This window comes from Rana temporaria, chromosome 6 (assembly GCF_905171775.1).
Source record: "Rana temporaria chromosome 6, aRanTem1.1, whole genome shotgun sequence".
NCBI classification, from domain to species: domain Eukaryota; kingdom Metazoa; phylum Chordata; class Amphibia; order Anura; family Ranidae; genus Rana; species Rana temporaria.
The window spans coordinates 163,653,074-163,675,692 of NC_053494.1; the positions used below are offsets into that span (position 1 = coordinate 163,653,074).

Here is a 22,619-nt window from a genome sequence, read left to right on the forward strand (position 1 = left end):
CTCTGGAGTTCCTGGACTCTGGAGTTTTTTTCTGGCGATTTTTCTCGCTTTTTTTATTATTTTGTTCCTGCATTTTTGAATCCTGCGATTCTTCTATCAACAGCCGACTGGGTGACAGGCTGGGTCCTCGACTCTTGTAGTCCCCCCATGTTCGGCCTTCGAGCGTGTGCCGGCCCTCAGCTCAGCTTTGGGACGTCCACGACAGGCCCCATTGCTCCAGGGGCGGCCGGGGAACTTTGGTTCTAGGGCACACATATGACCGGTCTCTATGGCTTTGTCACAGTGTGTCTGGCCGACAGCCATGCCGTTTACGGACGTTGGTTCTGTCTGGGATACCTCCAGCCGGGTAGTCGCAGGACAGGTAAGTAGTGGCCCCTTACTCAGGTAAGTGGTCTGGCTGGTGGTTTCCCTGGGGAGGTCGACTGAGGGTCCGCCCTGCTTTCCTCTCTCCCCTTCCTCTCCCTCCTTCCCCTGACTGGGTAGTGGCTGTGAAGGGGGGCCTCCTGGGTTTTCTTTGTTACCACCGGGGCCCGTGTGTTGTTAGGGGGACTGTGTTGTTACTCTGGAGGGTGCTGCTGTGTGCTGCTGTGTTCTATGAGGTAATTTTTACCTCAGACAGCGGCCGTCTTGGAAATCTCCTTGGTAACGCTGTGATTCTTTTCTGAGGTAACAGAAAAAGCAGTCAGGGCTGCTGTGTTCTATGAGGTAATTTTTACCTCAGACAGCGGCCGTCTTGGAAATCTCCTTGGTAACGCTGTGATTCTTTTCTGAGGTAACAGACAAAGCAGTCAGTGCTGCTGTGTTCTATGAGGTAATTTTTACCTCAGACAGCGGCCGTCTTGGAAATCTCCTTGGTAACGCTGTGATTCTTTTCTGAGGTAACAGACAAAGCAGTCAGTGCTGCTGTGTTCTATGAGGTAATTTTTACCTCAGATGGTGGCCATCTTGGAAATCTCCTTGGTAACGATGTGATTCTTCCCTGAGATGACTCGGCACAGCCTCTGGTCAGTTTTAGTGCTGTTACAGTTTTAGTGCTGTTACAGTTTTAGTGCTGTGAATCTTCCATGAGGTGAATACACATCACAGTCAGCACATCAGAGCACACCTGAGGTTTTTCAGCTCCCTCTGCAGCTGGGTGGGGTGGTGAATACCGGGGGCCCCCATGCTCTGCAATAGCAGCAAGGAGGTGACCAGTGGGTTTTTTTTGTCCTGCCTTGCAGGGTGGGTGACTCAGCGCTGACACTATGGAACTCAAGCTATGCCTGAGTTAACCCTTACCGCCCCTCCCCCTGCCACATCTGTTATGTTGGCTGTCCTGGGTTTCTTGCAAGGTTTGAAGCAGCTAGTGCCCGGATGGGGGGTAAAAAAGCGCCCCCTCCCTGAAGCCTGCTTCTGGGGATGACACAGAATCGCTGTTTTTTTCTGGTTCTGTTATGTCAGAGGCTGCGGGTTTTAACCCTTATGGATAGTGAGGATGACTCTGCTGCAGTCAGTTGCTGGCAAGAATTTGTTGGAGCTCTTGTTTCTGCGGTGCGTGAGGCTCTAAAAATTGAGGATGTGGCGGAGACACCTCCGTGTCAGTACCAGCACACTACCACGCATCGCTGAAGTGTTTCCTTGTGTTCCTTATTTGGACAATATGTTATACAAGGAATGGGATGCACTGCAAAAAGTTTGTCAAAAAACTTTGCAACCCGTTACCCCCTTGAGGGGGGCTTTAAAAAAAAAAAGAAAAAAAAAAAAAAAAGAAAGTAGGTCTCTCCTCCGCCAGTGGACCCCCCTGTGTCCAGACTGCGCAAGGCCACCACATTGCCTGTGGAAGGGGCTCCTGCATTTCAGGATCCCGCTGATAGGAGAGTGGAGGCCGTGGCCCGCTCCCTATTCACGGTGGTGGGTTCGGCGGTGAGGCCGGCTCTGGCCGGGGCCCTGGCAGGCCCTGACTAAAAGGGCGAAGCTCCTGCTGCAGGAGCTGGAAGAAGGACCTCTAAGGTGGCCTTGGTGATCACCGTTAAGGGTGAACGGTCCTTTTGGGTCTTCCCTGACTGGCATCATTGAGGATGCCACAGGTGGTAAGCGCATGCTGTTCCCACGGTTTGGGAAGGGCTAGGGACCTCGCCCTGTGCAAGGACCCTCCTTGCCTACCTCCGAGCGTTTTTTCGCTCGCCCTGTGCGGTGGGGGTAGGTCTACATGGTGCTTGAATCCCCGCTGCGGGGTAGCAGCGCACCGGATACCGCATGCCTAACAAGTCTGCGGACATACCTGCTTCCGCCTGAAGGTCTGCTCCCGCCCGTGTCTTGGGTGGGAGACTGGCTTCGCATTGCGAAGTGTTTTCCTTGGGGTACAAGATTGAGTTTCTCTCTTGTCTGCCAAACAGGTTTTTTCCCTCCGGCTTCTGGCCTCCTCCGGTTCGCCGGTTGACTCCGTCAGGGACTGTCCAGGATCTTCTGGTCAGGGGAGTGATTGTGCCAGTTCCCTCGTTGGAACGGTCTCGGGGTTTTACTCCATTCTGTTTGTGTCCCCATGGAGGATGGGGCCCGGTCGATCCTGGGCCTCAAGTCCCTCGTTTTGTTTTGTCAGGTTTTTCTGCATATCCTCAAACCACCAGAGATTCTGTGCTTTGCGGTCGGGGGGGACCATTTTCAATGGTGTCCTTCCCATTCGGCGGGTTTTCGCCAAGGTGCTCGTACCGATACTGGCCCGGCTGTGACAGCGGGGGTTTGTTATCATGGGATGTCTGGACGACATTCTCCTACGAGCTTCTTCGAGCTCTGCATTGGTGGAGCCGTGCCTATCACGTGTCGGGCTCTCCGAGTGTTCGGCTGGTTTCTGGATTGTCCTGAAATCAGGGTTGATTCCGTCTCAGGGATACCTGAGACTGGTCCTGGATTCCTCCGGGGCGGGAGTGTTTTTCTCCTAGCGGAAAAACTTCAGACTCTGCTATCTGCTGTGCAGCAGTTGCCGACCCAGAAGCGGTCATCTCTGCGATTCTGCAGGAAGGTTCTGGGTCAGTTGGTAGCCTCTTTCGAGGCGGTTCCGTATGCCCAATTCCACGCCAGGGTACTACGGAGGGAGCTGCTGTCACGATGGGACTAGCTTCCGTCATCTCTGGATTACCAGATTCAGTTGAGTCATCTGATCATGTCTCCCCTGGTATGGTGGCTGGCGTTTCCGGTGCTTCGGGCCGGAAAGTCATTTTTCTGCAGGCCACTGGACAGTGGTCACGACGGATGCCAGCCTCTCCGGTTGGGGAGAGGCGCTTGGGGCACCCAGTCAGCCCAGGGGCACTGGACTCAGGTGGAGTCCTGCCTACTGATCAACGTTCTGGAGCTCCGAGCAATCAAGCTTTGCCTTACCAGGTGGTCCCTGGATCTACAGGGCCGACCGGTCAGGATCCTGTCCGATAACACCACGTCCGTGGCGTAGGTTGATCATCAGGGAGGCACACGGAGTTCTGTTGCAGCGACGGGGGTCGCGCGCATCCTTTCGGTGGGCCGAAGGGTCCGTTCCGGCTCTATCGGCCGGGTACATTCCGGGAATACGGAATTGGCTAGCCGACTACCTAAGTCGCACTGCACTGGGCCAAGGAGAGTGGTCTCTCCACCCGCAGGTGTTTCGGGGTCTGTGCCGAAAGTGGGGCACTCCGGACGTGGACCTTCTAGCGTCCCGTCTCTATATCGGTAGGTGCCACGGTTCGTGGCCAGGTTTAAGGACCCGTGGGCGGACGCGTCAGGCGCGTTGGTGGCTCCTTGGGGTCGCTGTCGCCTACTTTACACCTTCCCTCCTCGGAAGCTTCTTCCTCGCCTGCTGCGCAGAGTAGAAGCTGTAGGGATTCTATCGGTCCTGATTGCCCCAGATTGGCCGCGTCGCTTCTGGTACGCGGACCAGGTGCGTCTGCTGGCAGACGCCCCCTAGCGTCTTCCCCTGGGAATTGATTTTCTGTTACAGGGTCCAATCTTCCACCCTGTTTCACAGCCACCGGCCTTAGCGGCGTGGCTGTTGAGAGCCAGGGGCTTAAGGACCGAGGCCTATTGGGCTTGGTGGTCTCTACCGTGCTGCCTGCACGGAGGTCTACCTCACGTAGGTTTTTTCCTCATACATGGAAGGCCTACTTCTCTGTGTGTGGGGAAATGAACTGGCACTCTCGTACATGCGTTGTGTACAGGATTCTGCTGTCTTTGCAGCAGGGAGTGGTTCAGGCTCTCGCCTTACGTACGGTTAGGAGCCAGATTTCTGCTCTGGCTGTTTTTTACTTGCAGCGACCCTTGGCATAGCACTCCTGGGTGCGTGCGTTGGGTCAGGGGGTCTGGCAGGTGGCCCCTCCGGTGCGCCCTCCATTACCCCCATGGGACTTGATTTTAGTCCTTTCAGTGCTTCGGGATGCTCCCTTTGAGGACATTCGGGAGGTTTTTTGTTTTATTGTCACAAAAGGTGATTTTATTTCTGGTAGCAATTACCTCGATCAGACGGGTGTCTGTCTGTTCTGGTGGCCTTGTCTTGCAAGGCTCCCTGCTTGGTCATCCGTAAGGATGAGGTGGTGCTGCGGCCGCAGCCGTTTTTCTCCCTAAGGTCGTTTCGGCTTTTCACTTGGATGTGGACATTGTTCTTCCATCCTTATGTCCTCAGCCGAAGAACCCGAAGGAGGCCACTTTACATTCTTTGGATGTGGTTCGGGCCCTTCGAGTTTACTTGTCGGCGACAGCTCCGTTCCGGATGTCGGACTCGCTGTTCGTGTCTGTGTCCGGTCCCAGTAAGGGCCTGGCAGTTTCGTCGGCCACCATTTCCAGGTGGATCCGACGGATTGTGCTTCAGGCCTATGCCCTGAAGGGCGGGCGCCCCCCTTTCGGGTCATGGCGCATTCGACCAGGGCGATCGGGGCCTCTTGGGCTTTCCGACACCAAGCCTCTGTGTTACTGGTGTGTAAGGCTGCGACCTGGTCGTCGGTCCACGCTTTTTCAAAGTTTTATAAGGTGGATGTGAGTGCATCTTCGGATGCCTCCATTGGCCGCAGGGTGTTACAGGCGGCAGTTTAAGGTTGGAGTTCCTCCGTTGAGTAACTCCGGTTTTTGTTTGGGGTGTAACCTGTTTTTGCTGTGTTATTTTTCCCACCCCTCGAATTTTTTTGACACTGCTTGGGGACGTCCCTAAGGTCAATGAAGGCTGTGTCCGTCTATGAACGAAAGAGAAAAAAGGATTTTTGTACTCACCGTAAAATCCATTTCTCTGAGTTCATAGACGGACACAGCACCCACCCCTCCTTTGTTTGTACTGCTTGTTACGAACTGAGGCTGCTAAAGCAGGGTGTGGGTTATGCCTGGGGGAGCCACGCCCCCTGGGAGGAGCAGCATGAAGGAAAGTTTTTAACACCTTAAGTGCTGTAGAATTCTGCCTAAATCTCCTGGTAGGAAGAAGCATAACCCTAAGGTCAATGAAGGCTGTGTCCGTCTATGAACTCAGAGAAATGGATTTTACGGTGAGTACAAAAATCCTTTTTTTACCATGACTTGGTAGGGAAGTGGTTAACTAGCCTGCCTGCAGTCCCGACCTTTCACCAATTGAAAAAATTTTGCACATCTTAGCAAAAAAATAAAATATATGACAAAGATGACCCAGGGCTGTTGAGCAGGTAGAATGCTTTATGAGGCAAGAATGGAACAACATTCCTCTCCAGAAATGCCAGCAACTGGTCTCCTCAATTGCCAGACATTCACAGTGTTGTTAAACGAAGAGGAGATGTTACACTGTGGTAAATATGGCCCTGTTCCAACTTTAAGATGTGTTGCTGCCATAAGTTTCAAAATTACCCTTTTTTTTTTCTTAGAATTTTTAATTTGCTCAGTTTAAACATTTGATATGTTTTCTATTGTAAATAAAATATGGGTTTATGAGATGTGCAATGACTTGTTTTTATGTCGATTTTTACACAGCGCCCCAATTTTTTGGAATTGGGGTTGTACATGACTGGCTTGTTTTATGTTGCCAGTGTCCCAACCTCCTGAATGCAGCAGTATAATTTGACTGTTTAAGAATGTCCTAACATTACTGTATCTCTCAATGAAAAAATAGATTTTACAGTAAGAAAACTGTACAGAAAAGCATAATTCAGCATATTGAAAAATATATTTAGGCCTTAACAACCGCACAAGTGTGTGCTTTTTGAAAAGCAGCCAAAGTCATCTGGAAAGTATAAACAACTTTTAAGCCTTCCAGATAATTTTTTCCCCAACATTTTTAAAGGTCCCTGCCTTATAGCAGGTTTATCCATTTTCAAAGCATCTAATCAGAACCTGCTTGCACAGAATTGTTTTCTTTAAGTGGCACCTTTAAAAAATCAATACATGCATTTCGAAAATGTCTTCTAAATGCAAGTATTACAGTGCCGGTGTAAATGAGGCCTTTGGGCAGGTTCACACCAGAATGCAGTGCGGCAAAGGCACATTCTGTGTGCATATCTCGACCCGCACTGCCCTCGATCTGTATGCAGGTGCCAATATAATTTTAATGGCACCCAAATGCAGTGCGTTTGCAGACACCAAATTGCATGGTACTACAGTACAATGCGATTTGGAACAGCGCATTTTTAAAAGTATCTCCGCTGCACAGGATTGTGGGGGTTCAAACCTGTGCAAACCGGTCCTTACATGTACAGTTTTTACATATCTTATTAATATTTCTCTGTTACTATAAAAAAAAAAAGGCGGGTAAGTATCTGATCCAAAAATAGCCAATGGCACTATGACTTGAGATATTTAATGTGGAGGAATGCAAATGGCCTGCACAGACACCCCTGACTTTAACCCTATTAAACATCTTTGAGAGGATTTGTAACATGGGATTGCGAGAATTCTTTTCATCTAACACAAGTACTTGATATCACAATTTTTTTCTAGTTTAATGGCCACAAAATTCCACAGACACACACCAATATTTTGTAGAAAGCCTTCCCATTAGTGTGAAAGTCAGGGGTATATATACAGTATACTGTATGTATACATGAGTGACAGATGGCAAAGCAAATTTTATCGCATCCTATTCAGATTCACAAACCTGTTTTTACATGAAATGGCCGATAACTCTTATTTAATATTTGATTCTGCAAAGTGTCATGCTGCAATCACTCATAGATCTTCATTTCTTCCTCCACACATTTGGAAAACAGTAAAGCTACAGCAGGGGTATCATTAGTTCCATTCTGTAGCAATGAGTCTACCTCTTCCAGTTTCTGTTTTTCAAAGTTTTTAATTTTTTTCAACAACTCCTTTACCTGCAATGGAAAAAAAAAAGTGCACAGATATTTGCTATTATAAACCAGTGCCAAGAACTTACCTTAACAAAACACTGATTCTTGACCCATAGTATACACATATTGTGTACGTTTCTGAAAGCACTACAACCCTTACATTAAATAAAAGTTCACCTCAGAACTGTCCAACTGATAAATTTCAAGTAATTTTTCCTTTCTTTTGTAACTTCTTCTTCACCATGACAGATGAGACCTCTACTGTACCAAAAGTGCATTTTCTCTAGGAATGATGGTCAGGGCCAATGATTTTGGGGGGACGGGGGAGAGAGAGACACACGACCAGCAGTCTTCCTGTAGGGGGCCTGGGCTGCAGGAGGATCGGTGGAGCAGAGAACTAAGAATGACAGAACAATGAATCCCCTCTGTTTCTCACCCTGAAAGCCAGCTACTCCCCTTCTCCCTCCCGCAGTCTTTCAGTTGCTGGGTGAGACGCACATGGCTGGATTTAGGGGGGTGCTGGGGTGGGATGTACCCACCCAGATTTCAGTTCTGCGCCCGCCCCAGGATGTTGTGCTTGACTAGCCGCTGCTGAGCTTCTTCCCCTACCCGCACTCAGGACTGGGACAAGGAAACAGGAGGCTGAAGCAGAGAGGAAAGAGCTAGAAGGCGGCACGCTGTGTTGTGGTCTCCCCTCCTGTCAGAAGAGCCCTCCTCCATACAGCACATGAGACAGGATCGTTCTTACTGTAGATCACATTGGACTGTACACATACAGTTTAATTACTGCCCCGTCCATATTTTCTGTTGCCGGGAGGTGAGCAGCCCTTGGAGGAGATAGGGCGGCAATTAAACTGTGTGTGTACAGTGCAATGCTATCTACAGTAAGTGTGCCCCTGTCTTGTGCTGTAAGGAGGAGCGCTCTTCTAACAGGAGGTGAGAGCACAACACAGTGCACCTCCTCCTGGCTTTGTAGGAGGCTGTACATGGCCCCGTGATTTCTAACAGCGGCCCTGGTGATGGTGACTGGTAATAGATGCAATACGTATGTGTTTTTAAAAAAGGTACAAAGAAGTTCCCTCCCCCTAGAAAATGCACACAAAAAAAAAGTGCATAAAACAAAATTTACAAATACCGTATATACTCAAGTATAAGCCAAGATTTTCAGCCCTTTTTTTTGGGCTGAAAATGCCCCCCTCGGCTTATACTCGAGTCAGTGTACCTAAAATTATTGAGAGGCTACGGGCATCCATCGTTTAAAACTTGCGGTCTCCTCCTGTCCCTTCCATGATAGGCGGAACTGTGTCTGCTGAGCCTATCACGAACGTTCTCTCATTCTCACCCATCCCAGCAGACACTGTGTTCAGTGTTCCGCCAATCACGGACGCCTTTTCATCCTCGGACAAGAGGACGTCCGTGATTGGCGGAACACTGAACACAGTCTCTGCTGGGAAACTGAGTCCGAGGATGAGAGAACGTCTGTGATAGGCATTTCTCAGCAGACACAGTTCCACCCATCACAGAAGGGACAAGGAGGAGATTGCGAGTTTTAAACAATGAATGGACTCCCACAGCCTGTCAATTTCAGGTACAGTGACAATGGGCACAGTGAGGCGTGCAAATGGGCATTGTTGACCCTCTTTTCCGCTTACAGTAGCTGCTGCATTCTCACTCTAGGGTTATACTCGAGTCAATACGTTTTCCCTTTTTTTTGTGGTAAAATTAGGTGCCTCGTCTTATACTTCAGTATATACGGTACATTTTAAAAATAACTATTGCAGGGGAAAAAAAATAAAATAAATTGTAAAACAAAAAGGCATAATACTTACCTGTCCACCTCCCTTTGTTCTGTAGTGACATAACAGCCAGCAGGAGGGACAAAACATCCCACCTTTCTGGAAGTGTCACAGCCTGAAGATTTTCAGTGAAGATCTGAAGCATGCAGCCTTTTATAACATGAAGGGTAGACTTTTTGGTTTTACACAGTGCTGTTTCCTTCTTAGTATTAGCAAGTCACTGATTAACCACTTAACCCCCGGACCATATTGCTGCCCAAAGACCAGAAGACTTTTTGCGATTCGGGACTGCGCCGCTTTAACTGACAATTGCGCGGTCGTGCGACGTGGCTCCCAAACAAAATTGGCGTCCTTTTTTTTTCCCACAAATAGAGCTTTCTTTTGGTGGTATTTGATCACCTCTGCGGTTTTTATTTTTTGCGCTATAAACAAAAATAGAGCGACAATTTTGAAAAAAATGAATATTTTTTACTTTTTGCTATAATAAATATCCCCCAAAAATATATAAAAAAAAAATTTTTCCTCAGTTTAGGCCGATACGTATTCGTCTACATATTTTTCGTAAAAAAAAATCGCAATAAGCGTTTATTGATTGGTTTGCGCAAAAGTTATAGCGTTTACAAAATAGGGGGTATTTTTATGGCATTTTTATTAATATATTTTTTTACTAGTAATGGCGGCGATCAGCGATTTTTTTTTCGGTACTGCGACATTATGGCGGACACTTCGGACACTTTTGACACATTTTTGGGACCATTGGCATTTTTATAGCGATCCGTGCTATAAAAATGCATTGGAATACTATAAAAATGCCACTGGCAGTGAAGGGGTTAACACTAGGGGGCGGGGAAGGGGTTAAGTATGTCCCTGTGTGTTCTTACTGTTGGGGGGGGGGGTGGCCGTACTAGGGGAAACACTGATCATCTGTTCATACATTGTATGAACAGAAGATCAGCGTTTCTCCCGCTGACAGGACCGGGAGCTGTGTGTTTACACACACAGCAACCGGTCCCCGCTCTGTAACGAGCGATCGCGTGTGCCCGGCGGCGATCGCGCCCGCCGGGCACACGCACGGGAGTCGGGGGCGCGCACGCGCCCCCTAGTGGCGGCTCAAAGAGCCGCCGTATAGCTACGGGCTCTCGCCCAGGAGAGCCGACCTGCCGCCGTATAATGACGGTGCGCGGTCGGCTAGTGGTTAAGTACCCCTTTTCCTTAAACTGATTTCAGAATGAATGTGGTGTACAGAAGCCTCTACTATGAACTGTGATAGTTCTATCTACCTGTGATGTTTCCTTGGACCTCAGAGCTCTTTCATGCTTCTTATAAAGCTCGTGCCTCCTGTCTGGTCTTGTCTGGAATCTTGGATTTAATTTGACGGGATCATCAGAGCCCAACACGGGTGAAGCTGTTCTTACAAACTGCTGAACCTGGGGCACAAAAATGAAGGGCTTGAACACAGATCTAGGAAGAAATAAAATTGGGAAGAATAAACATTAGTTCCCTTTGATTCCACTTTTTTAAATACCGATTTATGTAGTTATTACAAATTCCAACATTTGAGGTTAACTGGCAGCTTGGCTGGGCATATATCTCTGCATTGCCACTAATTGGTGCAATCCAAAGGAAGTGGACATTCTAGAAAACTGCCCTCTGTACAACCAGCGTTAGGCAAAAATTTGACTGATTTTTGTATACCTGAAACTGTATAAAATGATACAAAAGTAGTTGACTCACTGTAGTTGCATTACAGTGTGCTGCAATAGACAAATTGATATAGCCACGACTGTCGCCTCTAAGGAATATACACTGATCAGCCAAAACTTCATGACCACTGAATAACATTTATTATGCCGTTACGATGACATCTGAAAGTCAGTGGGATATATTAGGCAGCAAGTAAATGTGGTCTTTGAAGTTGAAGTGTTGAAAGCAGAAAAAACAGGCATTGCAGTTTGTTGTGTATGGGACTGACTAGCCACAGACCAGTTAAGGTGCCCATGCTGGCCCATGTCCACAATGCCTACAATGGGCATGTGAGCATCAGAACTGGACCACTGAGCAATGGAAAAAGGTGGTCTGGTCTGATGAATCTGATTTTCTTTTTACATCATGTAAAAAGTGCATGTGCATTGAATACCAGGGGAAGAGATTGCACCAGGATGCATAAAAATTGCTTGTGGGAATTAGATGTGTGGAACTGCCAACATCCCTGAAGCATAAAGTAGGGAAACATGCATCAGTGGCTGCCCCCTTGGACTTTTAAGGCTGGGTTCACACTTGTGCAGTGCGAACTCCAGCTCTCTTATCTCTGCAAAAAGATAAGAGAGCTGTTCAGCAGATCATCACCGTTTCAGCTGCGAATTTGGTAGAAGCAGTCAATATTTAAGGAATTACCTTCTAGAATGCCCATGTGGGTTGCAATACATTGGCAGGACCAAAAGACCGATGAATGTTAGATTGGGTGAACATATCACCAATATTAGGTCTGGATTCCTACAGCATTCAGTGTCCAGCCATTATTATCAATACCATAACTGCAACCCTGAAGGCACTCTTTTTATTGGGATCGACAAGTTCGACCCCCATTGGAGAGGTAATTCATTGGTGAGAGAACTATCCAGGCTCGAAATGGCCTGGATATACAAAATTCGTACATATGTCCCATTCGGATTAAACATAGAGACTGATGTTAATGCCTTTATAGATAATGGTTGATTCTGATATTTGTATTATTATCCTTTGTAAACCAGCTCTGAGTTTCGGTACATCTGGGCTTTTTTATACCTTATATTTCTCTTCATGGTCTACCTTTTAATTTAATTTTTTTTCCAAGATTTTATCAAGGATACGGATATTTATATAATCCAATTTTTTTTATTAAATGCACCTTGGTACAGGGACATTTAGATTTAATATAATATTTGATGAGAACTATATACCTTGAGTGTCAACTTTTTGGATCCTCCCTAAATAGAGGTTCTAATCTTTTGATCTCCCAGGGCTTTATTACTATGTAAAAAGTTTTAATGTTTAATTTATTGCTGTGGCCACAAGATGGCAGTATTCTAACTGCTATCTATTCAGCAATAATGTTGTATATCCTGTGATTGAAAATACATATAGGGATATTTTTATATACATTTTTTAGTATTTCCTTTTTATATTTCTGTGGTTTTTCCTTTTTATTATAAAATAATTGATGTAATTTTTTACTTCTTAATTCCATATTTCCTCTTGATTTTTCAGGGTTGGGTATTATGCAGAGTGTTCTACCTTTTGCATAACCCATCCCCCTTTTTAATTAGCTTCTCAATTAGCTTTTTGATCATTCAGTTGTTCAAATTATAAGAATTATGTGGTACTAATATACCTTATGGTTCTCTAATGTCTGCCTTTGAGTTTTTCTATTGCCGTGTAATAAGGGAAAGGATCCCAATTCAAATATGGCGGCTTGCGCCCGCGATCTCCGAAGCTCGGAGCTGGGCGGTCCTGGACGCTGTTGTTGCTTTAAGAGTGGTGAGTCAGCACGCCGCTCGTACCCCTGGAAGAAGTCATTGGACGAAACGGCGTTGGGAAGAGCGGCGTGCCGACGTCACCACGATTTGCGCTGTCTATCCGGAAGGACGAGCGGACAGTACAGCCGGCCGGCTAAACATATTACACGCACGATTTTAACTGCATAATTGTAAGTGCAACACTTTTTACTATTAAAAACCCTTTTTACGGTAATACACTATGTCAGCCTTCTCTCTTTTGGGTTATGCTATGGAGATTGAGTGGTCCGATTTGTGAAATTGAAAAACGTACCCTGGAGATCCTGGAAACTGTCTCGGTGGTTTTACTTGGCTACATGCTTGATTATTTCATTTATCTGGTAAGCGGCTAGGATATACTGGTGGAGGACACTTTCATCTGTCTTACAGATTCACGGGATACTGCCAGGATACTTTTCACCCATCTGGAGAATTTTCTGCCTTCTTTTGATTTTCTCTACGATTCATCCACTCATATGGACTTTGCACTATTCATTGGTTTATTTCAGATTACACTAGTGGTTTGTGCATGCAGCACCCATTTATATTTGACTGTCACGTTGATATTTTCTCACATTTTGCAGCGCAGCTTTTTTCTAAACCAATATTTAAGGAATGTATGTAAAATGCACAAAAAGCTCCACTGGCCGGTTAGTTAAAAGAAAACATTTGTGTGTTAATGTTTTGCACTTAGCTCAGGAATGTAAATAATTTGTAATATTGCACTAGAGGGAGATTGTTCTGTGAGGGTCGGCTCACACCGGAATCACACGGGTTCCAACCTGTGCATTCACATGCGGTGCGATTTTACAGTCTATTCATTTGAATGGGCTGCAACTCTCACTGGAACACGGAAAAAGTATGCACTACTTTTAAAAATGCGCCGCACCAAAATTGCACAGTACCATACGATTTGGTGCCCATAAATGCATTGCGTTTCTGATCTACTTCTGGGGGGCTGTTAACAATACATTGACACCAGCATGCAGATCACAAGGGAAGCAAGTATCAATCTTTTTTTCATAGTTTCACAATATTTCAGAGTGTCTTCATTCACAGAACAATTCCCTCTGGTGCAGTGTTAGCCTGTAGAAAATAAAATAACACTAAAATGTAAGTATCGCATTTGTTAAATAACACATTGTATTGAATATACTGTTGGCACTATATAAATCCTGTATAAAAATAGTGACTTCTAGTAAGGCAAACATGTATGTGATATTTATCTCTTAGTAAAATGACCACAAGTCCCAAAAGATGCTGTACAGATCCTGTCACCATGTGACAGTGCTCGGGCCCAATGGTAGGTTGCTGTTTAAGAAATGCATCCAGTTGTGTCATTCCATAGTTTTAAACTTGACAGACCCAGATTACAACCTCCATTCCCTCCATATTCTACACATACCTGGAGGGGTCTGGAGTTCCAGTAAAAAAGTGGCAGCAGGGCTGGGATGGATCCTGTGGCAGGATGGACACCATGCTTCCAGTTGTCATAAAGCCGCCCTCCATATTAATGCCACTTGGCTTGTCTGACAGAATTTCCATCATACTCTCAGCCGTGATGTTTCCTAACAGACATGAAGACAGAGCAGGTAAGTGGCATTATAGTGTGTAGGTGAAGGGAAGCGCTGACAATTCAATTAAGTTTGCTGCACCTGAAAAACCCTGAATACCAGGAATGAAATGTGATTGATATAGTGTAAAAGGTGCGCCGATTCTATGTAAATGGTGGGAAAACCCATAGTGGTATAAAATATAATGCACAATAATGTTGCCCAATGTGAACACAAAGAGTAAATTGGAAACAAGTGTGTGGTCTAGATTGACCTGTAACACATGTGGATACGCAACATTTCTTAACCACTTAGCACAAATCACCGTCATTGTACGTCGGTACTTACGGCAGCAGATAAATAATTTTTTATGGAGAAGCGGATTTGCTTATTGGCCTTTATTAATCCCATAATGAGGTCTGGGCACCCCCAAAACTATATACCGTGGTACCCTTGGGCTGCAGCTGGGTTCAGCTCCCTGTCAAGGCTTCATTAAGGTCACAAGTGTTAAAAATAGGTCACAAACAAAATTAAAGTGGTTGTAAAGCCACTATGCAATGTTAATACAATCCCCTCTGTTAGATAACATGAGTATGTGCTTTTTAAAAAAAATATGACTATTTCTACCTTATTTCAGAGCGTCTCCTGGCGCTCACCTGACTGCTCGCCTCTGTCTTCTCCCAGTCTGACAGCTACAGCTGGGAGGGGTTGAGAACTTCCGCTGACATCACCCGGGAGGAGAGAAGACGAGAAGGAGAAGTGGAGAGAGACAAGCAGTCACGTGAGTGCGGAGCGGCGCTCTGAAATAAGGTGGAAATCACAATTTATAGAACACAGACACTGGGGCGCATGTTGTTCTCCAACAGAGGCTATTGTATTAACCTCACATCATTTTAGAGCGGAGGGGATGGGAGCAGAGCGGCACTGGTAAGAGCTGACAGGCAGGGAGGGAGGAGGACAGAGCAGGGCTGCGGATGACGGAGGCACATAAACTGACGACAGTGTCAGTGCTCAGCAGCCATGATATACCGTGGTCAGTTTACAGAGGGGAGGGCAGAACCAGCCAGGTATTTTAGGGTATACAGGGGGCCAAATTACACAGCACATGCACTGTGCTGTATAACATGGAACAGGATCCATTATTATTTTTTAGGGTAACAAACACTTTAAAAAGGTAAAAACATTAATAAAAAATCTGCTATAGTCACTCAAACTTTGTGCTCACAGAAAATACTCTATACTTTCCACATATGAATTTGGAGGCATTTCTGGAAACAGGACACCCAAATTCTCTACAAATGTTTTACTGCACTTTGGGAACAACTCATGAACACAATCACATCAATAAAATATCACATTTAGTGCCAAGTTAAGCTCACCTTTGTGTTTTCTGAGCAGTTTGTAGCCTTCACAAAATCTGTCTCCAGAAGATGACGATCTAGAGGGGTTGAAATAGGAATACACCGCAGCAAAATTAAACTCTTTTTTCCCATCCCACCAGCCTTTCGTCTTGGCGTACTCCTTCATTCTTGGGTGCTCACGATCAATCTTGGTGGTGATGGAAAGGTTGTTGGATATATTCTTTATACCTTCTGTCAGAAAATACAACAAAATTGCAATCATCTGATACTCCATGATGCTTTTCTTATGATCACATGCACATAAAGAGAACCGGTCAGCAGGGCCAGGGTTACCATTATGCAAAGTAGCTCTATTATTATGTGGATTAAAGCCCCAGAACCTGAACCTGCTCAGCACTGGCAGTTCCTTCATTTTTATTCTGACAGATTTATATTACTTTACAGCTACAGACACTGGAAGCATCCATTGTCTGATGCACACAAGCAATTTGGTACATAAAACAGGGCCTAGGATTTTACTATGATCAAGTACGCAACACCCCATAAATAACAATAATGATACACTGGCAGCCTGGATGTCTTTTATGTAGCCCAACTGGCACCTACTCATTGCTCAGATAAACATTTTTAACCACTTCATTACCTCCTTATGTTTTAAAAGTACAAAATGCTGGACGTGCATCTCTGGAGTATCGTTTATAAATGGCACTCCAGAAATAAGGCACGGACCTTTAAATGTTTTGGATCAAGCTGTCATTACATAGCTCAGATCACATACTAAAGGCACAGAGCCAGTCGGAGTGGCTCTGCCTTGTGATTGCTGTGAAGGCCAATCACAGTAATCACAAATGTAAACAGTACTATTGATTATATTTGAGGGCCCACCCCTTTCTCCTCTACCATTGATTCTCCCAATGATCTTTCTTACTGCTCTTTTAGCAGTTCCCCTGCTAATCCTACAAGTAAAACTGCTCCCACTGACTGTCAACAAAAGGGGGGCCACTAAGCAAACTGACAAACGGAGAACAGCAAGGGGGAACATAGGAGGCATATGGATGGTAAAGAGGACACACTGACCACCGATGCGGAAAAATACCACTGACCAAGTTATGCGGCACTCACCACTGATCAACAACATTTAAAGGGGCAGTCACCACTGACCACCAACTATAAGGCCTCTTGCACACAGTACTGATGTTTGAGCATCTGCTTTTGTGAACGTAATTTCATCTGTTTGTTTTACACGTTTTTTTTTTAATACTTGAGCGTACTGTATATGCGTATTCGCACACACAATATATTCCTAGGTAAGATTAATATTTATGCTCATATGCGTGTATTTGTGAGCACTGGCACAAAATACTGACCGGGAAGGCAGGTTTTTCTAACATTTTTTAAGTACACAGTGCTCGTTTCCATGTGAAAAATAAAAAACAGTAGTTATTAAATACCACCAAAATAAAACTGTCTCAACAAAAATAATATAACATTTAATTTGGGCACAATATTGCATTGCATGCCCAAATAATTAACAGTCGATCTTTCCCAGGACAGAAAAGTGAAGCATTGAACTTGCGCGATAGAGAACGTCGGTGTCGTCTACGTCACCGCGTTCTCTGTCCGCAGGGATTTTGGTTTGATGGTGTGTACAACCATCAGACCAAAATCTCCAAGCGGACATGTCCGATGAAAACGGTCCAGCGGACCGTTTTCATTGGAATGTCCCGCCTGAGGCCTCGTACACACGATAGGTTAAACAGAGGACAACGGTCTGATGGACCGGTTTCATCGGTCAAACCGATCGTGTGTGGGCCCCATAGGTTATTTAACCATAGGTTAAAAAAAAGCCAACTTGCTTTAAATTTAACCGATGGGGAAAAAAAACACGATCGTTTGTAGGCACAACCATCGGTTAAAAATCCACGCATGCTCAGAATCAAGTCAACGCATGCTTGGAAGCATTGAACATCGTTTTTTTCAGCACGTCGTTGTGTTTTACGTCACCGCGTTCTGACACGATCGTTTTTTTAACCTATGGTGTGTAGGCGCGACGGACCATCAGTCAGCTTCATCGGTTAACCAATGAAAACGTTCCATCGGTCCGTTCTCATCGGATGACTGATCGTTTTCTGCATCAAAAATGCATGGCCTGTAGGTTATATGTGTTTTCAAACCAGTGCACTGCGTTCCAGTGCAGTAAGAAAAAAAAAAAAAAATTAAACCATGCTGCATTTTTTTCTGCATGGAACTGCACTGGAGTGCAGGAAAAACTCATAAAAAAACAACCAAGGCTTTAGGAAACTTTGGTAAAAAAAAAATAAGCACTGCAACGCATCACAAACGCACCAGTATGTATGCATCTGGAGTGCATTTTTGAGTTGTAAACCGAAATTAAACGATATCCTTATTCTCCCAAAATAATCCATACACATCCACGACTTAATGGCCATGCAATTCATTTTCATTAAATCGTACTTTGGGTGCGTTTTTCTGCCTTCTTGTAATTCTTCCATAAATTCCTTAACCTCTCTCTCACTTGTGTTTGTTTGGAATGAGTAGTGCAGATTAGGTGCGGCCAGACACACTGCTCTATGCACACTACAAATCCCATTATCAATGTCAGGAGCTGCTAGGGGGAGTGGCTAAAAAAAAAAAGGAATTTAGAGGAGACTGAGCGTTCAAAAAGAGGGTACTTTTTTGGAGTTTAGAACATATACTTGAATTGATTTTTTTTTTTTTCAAATCGGGGTTCAATATCATTTTAAGATGACAATCCCAAACCCATCCCTCAAGAATCATATGCAATTTTCAGTTCCCTGTGATGTTTCTTGTAGCAGCCTTTCAACCAATTCTCCACCTGCATTGCTGAACCCCTAAAATAAAGTTTACAAAATTCACAAGCCATTAGGGAAACTTTTGTCATGGGGTATTTATTTTCCATCTCCATTTTCAATAGAGGGATGTTTTTTTTACCCAATAACTGAAAGGGGGCGGGGGCTTTATACACTTACCAACACCTATCCATTATCTGTACAGTGGAACCTTGGATTACGAGCATAATCCGTTCCAGGAGAATTCTTGTAACCCAAAGCACTTGTATATCAAAGCGAGTTTCCCCATAGAAATTAAATGGAAATTAAAATAATTTGTTCTGCATCGACTTCTATGGCATGCAATACCGCCTGTAGCCAGAGGGGGGGGGGGGGAGAGAGAGATCAGAACAATGTTACAGTCATTTTTAGGCGCACTGGTAGCACAAATTACCATCTACTCTCTCTGCAGCCCAATACCGGCCAGCAGTCTCCAGGATCCAGGCTTCCTTTCTGTCCGCTATCAGGAAACTGTTGTGGTAGTTAAATGTCATCGGACTTTCGTTGCAGTTGCCTCCTTGTCCGTACTTTTCTAACAGGCCAACAATGACATCCAGGGCTCCTTCTGCTGTGTCTGCTCTCTCTAAACCAAGTCTACAAGAGATATGAAAATATAGTAAAGAATATGAAAAAAAAAAAAACATTCTCCCGATTACCTATTCTAGCTTTAGAAGTATGTTTATTTTTACAACCTGACAAGGTCCATGCCAAGAAGTGCTTCTTCATCATCAATTTCTTCCTTTCCCCACACTGCTTCATTTCCAATGCAAACACCAAATTCATTGGCTCCCATCTCAGCTCCCCACAACCATGAAGGCCGACTCAATACCACGGCATGTGTCTTCCCCACTTGCTCAATCTTAATGTATGTGCACTTGTAGGAAAGCAGAGGTAATAAAAATAAGAAACTTAACCATTTGAGTCCTATATGTCTATGAAGAAAACTCTGCATCTCAGGAATGATTACCTCCAGCTCCTCTCCTGCTCCATAAGACTTTCCAGGAAAGTATACAATCTCCTGTACTTCATCGCTAGGCCTGTCCGAGTTCTTTCCAAAAATAATCCGGGCACCAACCGTGGAAGGTGGGAGGGCTACGAAAGTGTCACATGAGCAGGGTTCCATGTTGCCTCCACTGCCTGGAATAGAATTTAGAGAAGGACTTTTAGAACTCTAAATATTTATTATCAAGGCTATAGAAAGAGGGGGCCCTCCCTATGTAAACATCCAATATATATAAAAAGATTGAATGAGTAAATCTCTATCAAACAAGTGGACTTTGTGGGCATAACATGAGACGGTATTTGTCAAAAAAAAAAAAATATACAAGTCTTTATTAACAAAATATACTAATTAAAAAAACATTTAAACATACAAAGCACCCTACTGACTGACAGGATCCACAAGTACCCAATACAATAGGCATGGAGATATAGATGTAAATCAAGTCCATGTGGACACATATACTGTACAAATTGTATGAATAAGTAGGGTCCTTAGGCTTCTCCATGAACTCTTGTCTGTCAACACATTTTGCACATTGCTTCTTCAGGACTTACTGGGTAGGTGCTAAAACAAAATTAAAAACAATGAAAAAAGTACCACAAGTATACATAGCGTTGAGATGTATATATCAAAATATGCAGTATTTTGATATATACTCTACTGCAGGGATATGCAATTAGCGGACCTCCAGCTGTTGCAAAACTACAAGTCCCATCATGCCTATGACTCTGGGTGTCATACTTGCTATGCCTCATGGGAATTGTAGTTCTGCAACAGCTGGAGGTCCGCTAATTGCATATCCCTGCTCTACTGCATATTTTGATATATACATCTCAACACTATGTATACTTCCGGTACTTTTTTCATTGTTTTTAATTTTGTGTTAGCACCTACCCAGTAAAAGTCCTGAAGAAGCAATGTGCAAAACATGTTAACACACACGAGTTCATGGAGAAGCCTATGGACCCTACTTATTCATACAATTTGTACAGTATATGTATCCACATGGACTTGATTTACTTCTATATTTCCATGCCTTTTGTATTGGGTACTTGCTGATCCTGTCAGTCACTAGGGTGCTTTGTATGTTTAAATGTTTTTTTAATTAGTATATTTTATTAATAAAGACTTGTATATTTTTTAGACAAATACTGTCTCATGTTATGCCCACAAAGTCCACTTGTTCGTTGATAGACTTTTTACTCATTCAATCCTTTTTCTATTATCAAGGCTACAAATGCTGGATGTACTGTATTAACATTTCTACATTAAATAAATATCCGGTTTAATTATTTATAAAATCTAATTCTTCTAATACCAGTCTGTTCACAATGGCCCGTCTAATATGCAATAAAATGACAACTTGCAAAGCCGATACTATAGCTTGGCATAGAAGTCAACTTCATGTGCCACCTGGTGGCCAAACACAGCAATGACAGCAGGGAGAAGCACCTTCTACTGAATTTGATGGATGATATAATAAATCTTTTTTTTTTTTTTTAATAACTCACATGAGAGGTACACAACATATTGCTTGACTTCTGAAAATGCCAGGTGGCTGGCTGCCATGCTAAACCATATGCCCATATATTTTTTTGCATTATTGATCTGAGTAAGCAACAAGGAAAGCTCACGGTATAAACTGAGGCCAGTGGATCAGCATGACAGCCTGGCATAAGGCATTTTAAAAATAGCACACTCTATATTTGATTATTTTTTCTATTTTTCCCCCCCACTGTGCTGCTCTATGTACACTACTAATTCCATAGTCCCTAGAACATCTGGATCCATGAGTTCATTCTAACCTTAAAATTATAAATAATAACATGATGATAGAATTTTTTACTCCAGGAGTATAGAAGAAGTTTGGAAATTCTAGAGAAATGTTTAAATAATGCATTACAATTTAACTAAATCCATTTGATTTTAGTCAATTAAAATGATTTTAGTTGACTAAAACGTAGTGCAGATTTAGTCGGCTAAATACGACTAGAACTAAAACAAATTGCAGATGACTAAAATGGCATTTTAGTCAAAAAACTAAAACTTAATCGAAATATTCTGCCAAAATTAACACTGCGGATTACAGTGTTGCCAGAGTTCTGTCGAGAACTGCCCGCCATCTAATAGTGCCCGGGACGAATCCCTCCTCTGTCCCTAAAAGCATTAAAAAAAAAAAAAAAAGATTTTGAATGCTTTTGATTTTTTTTTAAATGGCACCGTTGACACCCGGGTAAACCGGAAGTAATGTCAGGTCATCGCTTCCAGGTTACCATAGCCGGGAGCTGATCAGAGCCGATCCTGGCTTTGTTTTGCTCACCGACCAGCCAGTGGATGCACCAGCTGACCGCTCAGGTCCCCCAGTGGGACGGGAGAGCCCTAGCAAGCCACAGGAGAGGGAGAATAGATGTCCCCTCCCACTGTATGTAAACGCAATCCAGCAGCTAGTTAGCTGCTAGGATTGCTTTTACAAGAGAGCCAAGTGGCCGGAGTCAGAGAGCCAAGAGATCGCCGGCTCTACAAACCGTACCAGGTTTATGCCTGCAGCAGTGGGCATCATCCTGGTATAACCACCCGACGTCCAGCAACATATATTTTTGTTTTTTTGCTGTCTGTGTGCCACTACGGAAATTTTCCTTCACTTCCTGTCCCAAAAAAGCAACAGGAAGTTAGAAGAAATCTCCCAAAGTGTTAGGAATCCCCTCTAGAGCAGGTGACCCCATTGGAAGACTTCCCCTGGTTCTGGGGCCTCCTTTACATTAACCCCGCCACCGCTCACTTGTTTCCTGGTCACCGGTACAGAGGGGTGACTCTCCCCCATGGAGACACAGACAATAGAAACCTGGCAGAGGCTCTAACCCTCTCTCCACTCTTTGCATAACTAAAATAAAAAGCCTTTCCCTGGAGATACACTTTAATACACAAAGCTGCTATAAAACAATGTCAGTCAGTAGCACACATAATACATGAGATAATAAACACAGAGAACACACACCCAGCCCCCCCCTCAGTCACCTATGGCCCGGCACTGTGGTGGGAAGATCTCCCTGCGTGTGTCCAGCAGATTCCCCTGCAGACAGGCGACGAACAGCTGGCTGTCACAATTAAGCCAGAGGCGCCATATTGTGACTGGAAAACGACTGTCTGCCAACCAATAGCGTCCAGACGTCATGACGTTATCACAAAGCGTAAAATTTCCGTGAATGCCGAGAGAGGGATTGTGCAAAACGTGTCTCCAGTTTAGTACCATAATATGCCACGGCGG

At 44.5% G+C, this 22,619-nt stretch overlaps 1 protein-coding gene across 1 annotated transcript; it reads right to left on the reverse strand.

Moving 5' to 3' along the window:
• Positions 1-6,706: 6,706 nt before the first annotated feature.
• On the reverse strand, positions 6,707-22,511 carry SCRN3 (secernin 3). Its single transcript, XM_040357719.1, has 8 exons — positions 22,370-22,511; positions 19,319-19,488; positions 19,044-19,225; positions 18,746-18,945; positions 15,500-15,712; positions 13,973-14,135; positions 10,315-10,495; positions 6,707-7,262 (listed from the first exon to the last, which is right to left on the reverse strand). The coding sequence occupies exons 2-8, from the start codon at positions 19,472-19,474 to the stop codon at positions 7,113-7,115; spliced, it is 1,245 nt and encodes a 414-aa protein (XP_040213653.1). The 5' UTR covers positions 19,475-19,488; positions 22,370-22,511; the 3' UTR covers positions 6,707-7,112.
• Positions 22,512-22,619: the final 108 nt, after the last annotated feature.

Bases quoted from the DNA above. Each gene is read 5' to 3' on its own strand.
- SCRN3 (XM_040357719.1), bottom strand. From the start codon at position 19,474: ATGGAACCCTGCTCATGTGACACTTTCGTAGCCCTCCCACCTTCCACG. The intron at 18,946-19,043 runs GTTGTAAAAATA...TATCTCTTGTAG, and splicing joins CTTGGCATGGACCTTGTCAG to ACTTGGTTTAGAGAGAGCAG. The intron at 7,263-10,314 runs GTAGATAGAACT...TTTCCATTGCAG, and splicing joins GGTCCAAGGAAACATCACAG to GTAAAGGAGTTGTTGAAAAA.